Source organism: Triturus cristatus, chromosome 2_2 (assembly GCF_964204655.1).
Source record: "Triturus cristatus chromosome 2_2, aTriCri1.1, whole genome shotgun sequence".
Classification (NCBI taxonomy): Eukaryota; Metazoa; Chordata; class Amphibia; order Caudata; family Salamandridae; genus Triturus; species Triturus cristatus.
In genome coordinates this window covers 491302189-491314039 of record NC_140582.1, presented here as the reverse complement: position 1 = coordinate 491314039, position 11851 = coordinate 491302189, and the positions used below count along the sequence as shown (strand labels likewise).

The window sequence follows — 11851 nt, the reverse complement described above, 5'->3', positions numbered from 1 at the left end:
TGATTACTGATCGACTTGTTTCAGCCAATGGCCTAGCTAGTGTTGTGGCTTTCTTCAGGATCAAGAAGTCGCTACTGCTGTGAAAACAACAGGAACAAGTGAGATAGAAAACAATGGTTATGTTAGCTTGCAATACAAAACCAGTGATCCTGGGGAAACTAAAGACCTGCAGTAGTCAGGCATCATGACCCACCTGTCTTAGGTGAATTACCTACGTTGCAAACACAGCTCCAACCGCTTACGTCAGGCAGGCTTCCAAGGCGAGTGCAATAGACAGACAAGTCAGCGGACTGGTTTTGTATTGCAAGCTAAGCTATGTGTATTGAATGAGTACAAATCCACCGTAATAATCCTTTCAGTTCATTGCGAAAATAATCTCTGAAATTGGCAACAATCTAGAACTTTCAATGTAGTGAATATAAAAACTCCAGATTTTTCAAGTTCTTTATTTTTGAACTGCGTCCCACTGTATGGTGTAATAACGATATACCTGACAGTGTCACACCAGAATATAACAGTATCTTCGACTATAAAATAAAAGTTCAGTTAGAGGCACAAGATTAACACTGAATGCAAAATATGTATCGTTTAAATGCATAAATAATGTGGTAGCCTTCACATTGTCTTTAAGTTTCAAGTGTAAGTTATTTAAGTTTAAATGTCAAGCTAATTGACTGAAAGCCACAGCACTGAGCTCAGCTCCTCTGATTTACAATATTTACACACACAGTGGAGCAGAAAGCCTGTTTCCAGAGGATTTACAACAGTGTACACAAGCCCCCTGAACTGGAAGTATGAATTAATCACCTAAACCAAGGGAGCTAGATACTTCTTTGTTAGATATCATGGTACCTCAATGAACAACCTATGGAATTCTGGGAGTCATAGTCTAGTTCACGTCTATTGAACTCACTTAGACTAAACACACCAATGGCAATGTTATGTTACAATAGAACGTCCAGGGCTAGAAACATGGTTTCCTGTTAATATGGCGCTCTATGACGACCTTATGTAAAACAGAACCGGCATGAAATTATGTACACATGTCTGTACCACAGTAAATATATTCAGTGGCCTTATTGCTCATGGTTGTATCTATTGAACTGGCAGTAAGGTAAGTTTTACAAAGTACAACATTTGAGGTTCAATAGGTGTGCAGCCTATTGTAACAAATCCTATATGACATGCAAAGGTTGATGCTCTCAAATTCATAAATCTATAATTATAGAAGAATCCATACATGAGTATAGTATTGAGTTTTCCAGGTATAAATCAGGGATTACATCCTGTGGACTTCGATTTTGCAGCCAACACGTTTCATGGGGACCCTCTCTTCTTTGGGGGCTTTGAATGTACTCTTCATATAGTATATGGGTTCCTAATCTTGGCATTTCAGTTTCGAATCATTAATCTTCTAGGTATAAAGATGATCATACTATTCAGTTTCCAATATATAGGTTGTGCATCATCAACTAGAGTGGCCACAGGCTGTTATGGGCATAGTTGGTCAAAAGAAGGGAAAATTACAATAATCTCACAATGCCAATAGTGCCAATAATTCCTCTCCTCATCGCTGGCTTCATACACTTGCAAAGTGGCAGGATACCCTCACGGGTTATAGTGTGCTTCACAAATACACTTCACATAACAGTCAGTTCCCTCAATCAATGTTATACCCAATGTAATTTGGTTGAGTCACCAAAAGAGCATTTCTATTTACACCCACATAAACATAGCTATTTGAATTACATTGGGTATACCACTGAACTGAGGGAACCTTTCCTTCTTTTGGCCAACTATGTCCATGATAGGATGCGGCAACTGTAATTGATGATCCTACCGACATATGCGAACTATATACTTGAACCGAATGTTAAAATAATCTTTGGACTTGAATGATTGATTTTAAACTGAATTGCTAGGACTGGGGATGAATATGCAATATAAAGAGTACTATTGAAACACTGAAGAAGCGGGGGTGCCCTCGAAACACGTATTGGGTGCACAAATCAAACTGTAAAGGCTGTAGTCTTTGATACTTACCTGGAAAACTCAAAATTGCCCTCATGTATGGATTCTATAGTAATTATAAATTCAAGAAGTTGAAAGAATGTACCTTAGCATGTGTGTGTTTAGAATTTGTTAAAAAATAGGCTTCACATATCGAACCTCAAAGGCAGTGTGATACTTTCCTGGACAACCTCCTATAATATACACACATAGATTGTTCTGTAATTATGGATGCAAGAATTTGAAAGATTGTACTTTAGCACATTATAGGATTTGTTAAGTTAAGAAAATAAATAATATTTTTAGATGCATAGCTATGTGACTGCCTTATAATGTGTAATGTTGTGTCCTCCCTGAAAACAACTGTATAGCTATACTGTATGTGGGATCATGCTGCTATACATGATATGGTCCAAAGCATACAATGCAACATTGCTCTATAATGATGTCATGATGCATAGCATGCAATATCACATTATCCTGTGCTGATACCGTATGATGTAGTCAATGATGGCACACAAATCATTAGTCACATCATGTACATCTTGGGACATTCCACTACTTCATGGTGATATCAAGATAGATAGCCCCCGACATCATACTGATCTTTGGTACAATTATAACCGATAACTCGTACTCTAGAAAGCGCTTATGGATATCATGAAATACAGCCCATGCTATTCAACTTATCTTTGGTGAATTTGTTTCTTTCAATTACTTTTAGCGAGAAAGGTCATTTTCCAAACTTTCCATGACATGGCGAAAATCCTCTGCATGTAATCCTGTTGTCATGATAGCTCTCATGTAAATAAAATCAGAGGGATGGCTTTAAGGGCACAGAGTACAGAAACAGGAGTAATCATAAGGTTATCACATATATTTCAAAAGAGCAAACAAAATGTACAAAAATGTATGCCGGTTGTTAAAAAATGAAATAAATATTACTTGTAGCAACAGAAGGAAGGATTCAAAATGCAGATGCCCCAGCATTCAGATACTGCATGCTGGTTGCAAATGCTCAGTCAGTAGATTAATTAAGATTTTAAACATTCAATTACATTTACTTGAATATATATATATATATATATATATTTTATATATATATATACACATATGTATACATAATATATAGTTAATGTTACAGTCCTCCCAATTTACAAAGTTCATAATGAAAAAGAATTACACATGAAATTCATAATCTGAGTTCCTTAAACTAGCAGAATGTTAGGTTACATTGAAGTCAAAGGTAACAAGGTAAGCTTTGAACAATACAATATACAGTATTAGACTGTGCCTAGTATAATATATACAGAATATAAAGGTCATTTTACAGCTTTCAGAAAAGTAAAAGATTTACTCTTCCGTGCCAGTTTCAGTCCTTCGTAAAAAGAAATTGGGCTTAAAAGTACAGACATTTGTCTTCTTCAGCAAACTTAAAAACATTGTTTTTTTCTTAAATATAATTACAATACGATGTTAATTAACAATGCTAATTTTTATAAAAAAAACCTGAATATTTTCATCTCTAAAACAAAATGAAAAACATGCACTACGATCTTAAGGTTTTCAAACTATACATAACAGACCTAAATGCGTTTTCCAACCTACTTGAGACAGTTCAGCTTTGTAATTCGTGTAAGTGTGTCATATTTTCAACTGAATTTCTTTCAGAGTTGAATATCAGAAAAGCAAAGGATTGAGTGCACCAATAACAGAGTCTGAACAGAATACCAGATGTAGGTTTCTTGACACATTTTGTGGACTTTTTAAATATATCTAAAGCTACACTCTGGACATATGGATTGATGGTTCCTAAACTTTGTATGTATCTACACTAAGACTTCAAAGATAAAGAATTGTGCAGCACTCGAAAAAAGATTTGAGAATTCTATTTCTTGTCTGTGGTTGCACAGATCTTTTTTAAGTTGTGAATCAGTATTTGATTGCGAACAAGTTTTGATAAATTTAAAAATGAATTTGCATTCTATGACCAACTGTGCAGTGCACATTGCATGCTAGCAGGCATGAAGTTTACATAAAAAGTATGGAAATAAAAAACCTCATATATTCATAGTTTGATGCTGTATGAAAGATCTGGCTGAGGTTTAAAACACGTAAGATTTTTAGTCTGTGTAACTGCAGGAAAGAAACAATCATCAAATCCGTCTAAGCGTTCTGCACAATTTCTTCAATTAAACATTCTGGGTGCACCTAAAAGCAGATATGTTTGTCCACATGTATGACTGTCCATAGAAGTTCAGCATGGTGACATGGCATAACATTATATATTGGAGTACTTCTCTCTCACATGTGTGCCAAGAACGACTGTCACACTCAGAGTATATATCTCATACAAATAAACACATCCTATTTAGCTACTGCAAACTGAAACAAACAATAGTGGTTTCAAAACTAATGCATGATAATGATATCATACTAGTGAACAATGTTAAATAAAAATTTAAATTATCATTAGTTTAAATTGATTAATAAGTTTCAGCTATTCGGAATCAAAGAAAGAAGTTAGTGTGCAATATGACACGCACATAACGATTAAGATGTATTTTATATTCCTGCAATGCCATAGAGTACTTCTGGCGACCATTCGTCTACAGTATAAGTTTCATCCAAAATAACATTCTGAAAACGTTTAAATGTCATCCAAATGGCCATCATTTAAGTAACACAAACAGCAGTTGTATTAATATGTTCACATTTATAAAAACACAGCTATGACTTAATGTGAGACCAATCAGTCAAGTACCAATAAATAGATTTTTTTTTAAATCCCACACTTTTAATTAGTTTATTCCCCCTTGGAATGTGGCAGCTTCACCCGGAGATGGCAGATAGCTCATAGTCACTTGAAGTTAGTGGTTTGCCCATCATCCTCACATTCTTGGCATTGGTTATCCTGGCCATCATAGACACAGGTTTGTCAAAGTAACGCACCAATTCTTGTTCTGTCAAGAGTGAGGCCAAGAACTGTTCAAAGGTGATGGACCAGTCTCTGTCCAAGCTTGTACTTCTAGGCAGAGTTGTGGTGTGGCTGCTTCTTACCAAAATAGTATCCTCACCAATGTCCTCACAGTGCAGCTTGTCATCCTCATGGGAGCCAGCACTCAGCACCGAATAGGATGACATAGAGCTGTCATCTTTAGTGTCGTCATCTGATATGAGCATTGAAGAACAAGCTCCATTGTCCCGTGGGGAAGAGTCGTCCAACTTCACATCTTCCATTTGATCAGTACCCACTGTTTCATCATCACTTGCCGCATGATTAACTTGGAAGCTTTCAGTCTGCTCCAGATGATACTCAGTGCTCGCCTTCTTCTGTATACCTTCCCCTTGTATCTCCTTACTGCAGTGGCTATCGTCTTCTTGCATGGTCTGACTGGAAAATAGTTTTCCCACTTCGCCAATCTCCAAAAGTAAACTGGTAACAGCGGCAGTGGCATGATACAGCTCCTGCTCACATGGGTCTTCACTAAACATATTGTACATCGTCTTGCACAACTCGATGAACTGTCCCTGTGTAGAGGAGAATAAAGCTTGTTAAAAACCACATCTGCTTTGCCATTAGACCAGATGAAAACTATTACACAAATTTTTTAAGTATGGTATTACATCATTTTTATGTTTTTATTTTAAATGTTCAAGATTCACAGCATATTTGAAAGCAGTAGACATGGACTATACTGTCAGAAAGCAAACTTCACAAACTACTGTGCCTTCATGGACATAGTCCAGCTACTTTTGGGCTCTGCCACTTTATCTATTGGTGACTATTGGGGCATTGCCTGGCAAGATGGAAGAGCACATGCATTGAGCCTCTGCTCCTGAGGCCCCCATCCTAATCTGTAAAAATCATGTGTCCAGTGAACAGAAATAGGTCACTTATCATTCTTAATGGCATAAAAAACACAAATTATATAATCCTGTACTTGAACCTGTGAGATATCTGCTTAGTACCCAAAATGTTTGATGTGACGCAGAAGCGGAGCTGAAAACTCAAAGATGAAACCCATATACCCACATGACCTTGATGTCACCTTGCAGTTTGGTTGAGTTGAAGGTTAGACAGCAATCACTGGTCTGTACGGGCGATAGTAGCCCCTTCGAGTGCAGTCCAGGTGGAGCCATTAGCCTGTGCACCTGCTGTGGAGATCCCTGCCTGTGGACAGCGAAGAGGCATTGCAGCAGAGCAAGGTGAGAGGTACAGTAGGTGGTGGCTACTTCATAACAGAGGTGACAGTGGGGAAACATTCATGAGTGGTGCACTCCCACTTGCTGCGGATACAGCTCAGGGGCCCACCACCGGTTCTGGTGACAGCCTGCAACCTTGATCGGCTCAGCTTGCTCAGGGAGGACCAGCTGCACATTCGATGGGCCTCCATCCCAGCAGACAGCCGGTATGGTGCTGTCCTTCGTTCACAATCCGCTGCACTCTGCCATGTCCCTTGAGAAGGGGGGTCATGAGGCACCAGCTTAAGACCATGAACCTGTAAACTGTGAACTACTACCCCAACAGAGTGTGACAACTAAGTACTGGAATTGGGCTTACAGGCAAACTGCTTAGGGAGGGGGGACAAGTCAGGGAGGGAGTCGGGGTGTGGGGCTTTATTTTTCACCCTTCCAAAACCAGAGCAGATGCCAGCTTGTGCCCCGTGGGGATGTGGAGAGTGTGCTGATATGGGAGCACTCTAGCCGGTCACTGCTTGTGCCCCAGGGGCACTGTAAAGTGCACGCTCGATCGGAGCAAAGGATGCAAAAAGACAATAAAATCATCCCTCTCCACAGCGCTGAGCCCTACGGCAATCAGGAGCAGCTGTGGGGTGTTAAACTCTTGACCGCTAGGAATTAATAAAAACTATATTTCATTTTGCCAACTTTTTCTTAACTTTATGCTGTGGTGGGACATACGGCGGAAGAGAGGCACATTAGAAAGATCATAACCGAGGAGGGGTTGCAGAAGAATGGGCAAAATGACAAATTCACTACCAGAACCCCTGAACAATGCTCACTTGCCTTAACATGTTCGAGTGAAGGCTCCCCTATGGAGTGCAGAAACACACTGACAGGTTTGAATTACTCCAAGGCATTTGAAGACAGGCCAGGGAATAGGTTATGTAGAATGTCATGACTATAGCATGAAAACAGACATTATAGAAGATGTCAGAGGCTTAACATATTCTGTGTACTGTTTTATGTTGAATATCTCAGGAAAATGGTGGTTTTGTTATCGGAAATAAGTCATGATCATATAATAGTGCTGCTTATTCAGCCAGTTTATCTTGTATGAAGAAAAACGAAAATGTAAAAAGAAGGTTTGTCTGACACAATTGGTTAGGTCACCATTTCTTTTCTCTCTGAAATCTACTTGACCCAGCTAACCAAAATCTGTTCTTTCTAGTTTCTATATCTGTTCATTTAGCCAACTAACCAAGAAACAGTGGCACTCCCTAATGCCTCACTCACTTATGAAATCTTCAAATCATTCTTAAACCTTTTTTCATATCTCAAGTCTATTTTTCATATCCTCTGTTGATTTGGTGACAACACTATAAAAATCTAATTACATATTATGTAATTGTGTACCCTGTGCTCAGAGCAGTGTAAACTGCAGAAGAAAGGACTCTTATTACATCTGTATCTAATAAGCAATCAGAGCAATTACATTTTCCTTAAATAGGAGCAAATGTAGCATTTTTCAGGAAGAAGGAATATGATCTTGCCAATGACTGTCTAATAGGAATTGCACCACTGCATTTTGAAGACACTGCATTGTTTTTTGGCAAAGTAAAGACAAACACAATTTCCAATATTGGTGGTTTTACAAGGGGGAAACACATTTAAAAAAAGGTTCTTTAGTGGGCAAAGAGTGCAAAAGTTGTAATACTACAGAAATGTGACATGACAGCATATGATCCACGAAGATATCAAGATTTTTGACATAGAAGGGAGGGGTTTGACTAGGACCCACACTGATATGGTCAGATTTCAAGAGGGGAAGCAAGATGGTGACTATAACACAGCTCTCTGACAAGCCTTCGAAGCCGCAACCACGCCGAGGCGGGGCTAGAGAGTATGTTCCCCAGAGCCACGGTTGGTGTTTGGTGTGCCACTACTCAGGTGGGAGTTTACGAAGGCAGCAAGCGGGACAGTGCAATTTTTGAAAAAAAGCTCCTCTTACCTGGGAGCGAGTCATTGTCATGGTTGGAGCGGGCTGTAGTCACTGCAGATTTAGAGGGGCGAGCATAATAGGGCTGAAGACATCCGGAGCGGCTGGAGCCAGCACTGGTAATTTGAGGGGCACGGCTGCCCCAGGCCCAGTGACCCAGACTGGCACAGGAGGGTGGCTGGTGACAACCATGAGAGCACTGCGATCTGACAGAGTGGCTGTCGGGCTCCGCCAGGAGGGAAGACAGACCTGACAAAGAAGAGAGGCAGAGGGGACCCCTCCCCGGGCACCCGGTGCCATGATCATCGATCTGCTGTGTAAACCAGTGGAGGACTCCCGGCAGTTGGCTGAGGCGAGAGTTTGTTAAGCGCCGACATTAGCACCGAGAGGAAGGCGGGGAGATAATAGCAAGAGGAGAGGGTGGCCCCCAGAAGGTTTTAAGGACAGCGTGGTCTACAAAGAATTGAGATGCTCACAAATCATAGCCTGATGAGGAAGACCCCTTAAAATATCTCAGCCCAATAAATCAAGCAGTCACGATAAAAGTATACAGAGTGGGGTTAGGAAAGCCTGCTCAGATTTGAAAGGGAATGAGTGCTTCTTCTCGCTATCTGATAGGACAGGTTAGTCCAAGGAGGACTCAGAGTCAACCAATGAACTTAATGGCAGTACACCTAGTGAGCTTAGTGATGCCCCGGATGGCATCGCTTCGTCAACAGATCCCTAGCCACAGGGAAGGGCCTAAAATGGACTGCTCTCTGACTGTGCAATGACTTGGAGGCACATTAGAGGGTCCTCAAGATCTTACTAATTTGAATACCCCCACTTTAGAGTCCATCTACCAGTGTATTATGATGCACAGGGAGGAAACTCGTATTCAGGTTTCAAGCTGCGACATGTAAGCTGCAAGAGGTAGTCCGCAAGGTGGCCAATACATGTCCCTCTATAGTAGAATGGATAGCTGACTTGGAAACCAGGGCCTTGACTCTTGAATCCGATGCTGCCGGCATTCGAGGGCAGGCCGAGGCACATGTGGCTCAAGTGATTGACATACAATGGAAACTCGCCAGCGGCAGAATAACCTACAGGTTTAAGGAGTGGCTAAAGGTCAAGAATCACCTGATGCAAGACTGTTTGTGGTGGACTTGTTTCACAAAGCTATCCCCGAGCTAGGAAGGGTGGAATGAGGGTCAAAAGATCCAAAGAGCACATCGAATCCCATTGGCATTGAAGCAAACTAAGCAGGAAGGTGGAAAGCCTCAGGCATTCTTGCTCTACAAAGGGAATTTCCTTCTGAGGCAGGCAATCTATGAGAAAGCAAGGCCGGAAGCTAGGCGCAGTGTGGGGGGGTGGGTTGCTCCTTTTTTGTTAAAACTTACTTTTGTCATATAACAGTTGAGAGATCCTGGAGGTGTTGTTAATTAATCAAAACTTTCTTGGATAAAGGGGTTCAGGCATTCTTGCTGAATCACTTTGGGCTCAAGGTGGTCCGGAACAATAAAACGCACAGGTTTAGATCCGAAATTAAAGCAAAGGAATTTGTGGAGAGCAAAAGTGTATAAACAAGGAGGGTCCAGTCCAGTGGAACTTAGCTTGCATTATGTGTTTTTTACTCCTCACTCAGTAAAGCGTGACCTGGGGACTGGAAAGTCTGGGTCAGAGAGTATGCGAAACATCTCAACAGACATATATGAAGTCTGTTCACTTCTCATGTAGGGGGGATGAGTCAAGGGAAGTGGGCAGCAGGAAGGAGAGGGAGGAGAAATGGGGGAGGGAGCACTGTAGAAAAACAAAAAGTGAGTAAAAGCAAAGGCAACGGCCAAGACAGGGGCAAAGTGGACTGATGGGTGACCCAAATGAGCTGGGGCCTAGAAGTTGCAACATCGGGGGGGGCAAGGCTTATTCTGAGTGGTATGTGGAAATTGTGGACTGGAGAGGATCTGTGATAGCAAAAATCTGGATGAAACATGATGCAGACAGGTAAATTAAGTATCTGCTCAGTGAATGTAAGCAGGCTAAATGAGAACTCTAAGTGGCTTAGGGTAGCAGAGATACTTAGAAGCCTGGGACCAGATACTATTTGTTTACAGGAAACTAACATCCCTTGGGGGAAAAGGGACCTGTTAAATATACCCTCCTTGCTTGTAAAACTCAGAGTACGTCTACTGTAAGGGGGATAGTTATATTTGCAACAGGGGGTGTAGAGCCTGGGAAGCGTAATCTGGTGGACAAATTCAGCAGATGGGCAATTGTTGAATGTCAAGTTGCAGGGACCGGATTCACCATCTGTTCTATCTATGGATATAACTTAGATGATGCAACTGTTCTGGAGGACCTGGTGGTGGAGCCGAGTACTTGGCCTACCGTGTTGATTGTCTGTGGCGACCTAAACCTGTATCTTGATGTTAGAATGAAACAAGAAACTAAATACCGGGGAGAAAGCCTCAAGACATCTAAAGAGCAGCCACAAGTTGGTGGCTGTATGGGACAGGCTTAAAGCTCCAAACCCAGGATACACCTATTTTTCGTGTCCATATAGAAAGTATGTCTGGCTGGACTATTTCCTGATATCATTTAGGGAACTGAGCAAGGCAGATATTATGAGACTCCCCACATTTTTCTATGACCAAAATCCTTTCGTTTTGGATCTATCTGGTACAGGGATAGCCAGGAGCCATGGTAAGTGAATGTTTGATAAGAAGCTTCTTCTTAAAACCTAATATGTCAAGCACAAGAAAGTAGTTAATGGATATCTAGGACATTAATAGATTTAGGACTCCAAGGGGGATGGTGTGGGATGCATTAGATGCAGGGGTAAAAGGAGAGCCTATTAGCTTTGTCTCACATGCTGGGAAACAGCAGGCAAAGGAGGTTAATAGTTTGTTTGAGCAGTTAGCGGCCTTGGAAATACAACACATCGCTAGGATTATACGAATATGACACGTTACTACGCGTACTAATACCACACGTGTCATTACAACGTGGGTATTACTACGTGTAGTCATTCACTACGACCTACCGTTACAATGCATACTTTTACCACAATTATGCTTTTACCACGCATGCCATTACAACACACAGGCAACAGTCAAACGCAAACTTGAAAACAAAACCGGACACAATTACGGGCACTTAAGAACCGTATCTTATTAACCTTTTTATATTTATACATTGTGTAAGAAAACGTTCTATTTTTTTATTTTGTATTGCAATGGTTTTAGTTATGCAAATAAACGTACTTATTCACACAGGCATGCATGGTAAAGGTATACTCTTGGGAAAAGTATCTAAGGTAAGTTACATTACCCTGCCCTACCCTATACCATAAATTAGTACCCCTGCACGAACCTCCCAGAGCCCACATCCTTTCCCTACCCTAAATCACTACCTCTGCATGACCCCCAATCCTTTCCCTACCCTAAAACACCACCCCTGCATGACCCTCCCCAACCCCCAGTCCTCTCCCTATCCTAAAACACTACCCTGCACGACCCCGACCCTACCCTAAACCACTACCCTGCACAACAACTCTGACCCCCAGTCCTATCCCTACCCTAAAACACTACCCTGCACTACCCTCCCCTCGACCCTGGTTCTCTCCTTACACTAAAACATTACCCTGCACGACCCCGGACCCTACGCTAAACTCTAAAACACTAC

At 41.3% G+C, this 11851-nt stretch overlaps 1 protein-coding gene across 1 annotated transcript in view; it reads right to left on the bottom strand.

Moving 5' to 3' along the window:
* Window positions 1–431: 431 nt before the first annotated feature.
* TBC1D9 (TBC1 domain family member 9) overlaps window positions 432–11851 on the bottom strand; it is a 386514-nt gene continuing 375094 nt past the window's right edge. Inside the window, exon 21 of the mRNA XM_085641600.1 lies at window positions 432–5541. Coding sequence (XP_085497726.1) covers window positions 4843–5541 — 699 coding nt within the window. The 3' untranslated portion in view covers window positions 432–4842. The remainder of the gene's footprint in view (window positions 5542–11851) is intronic.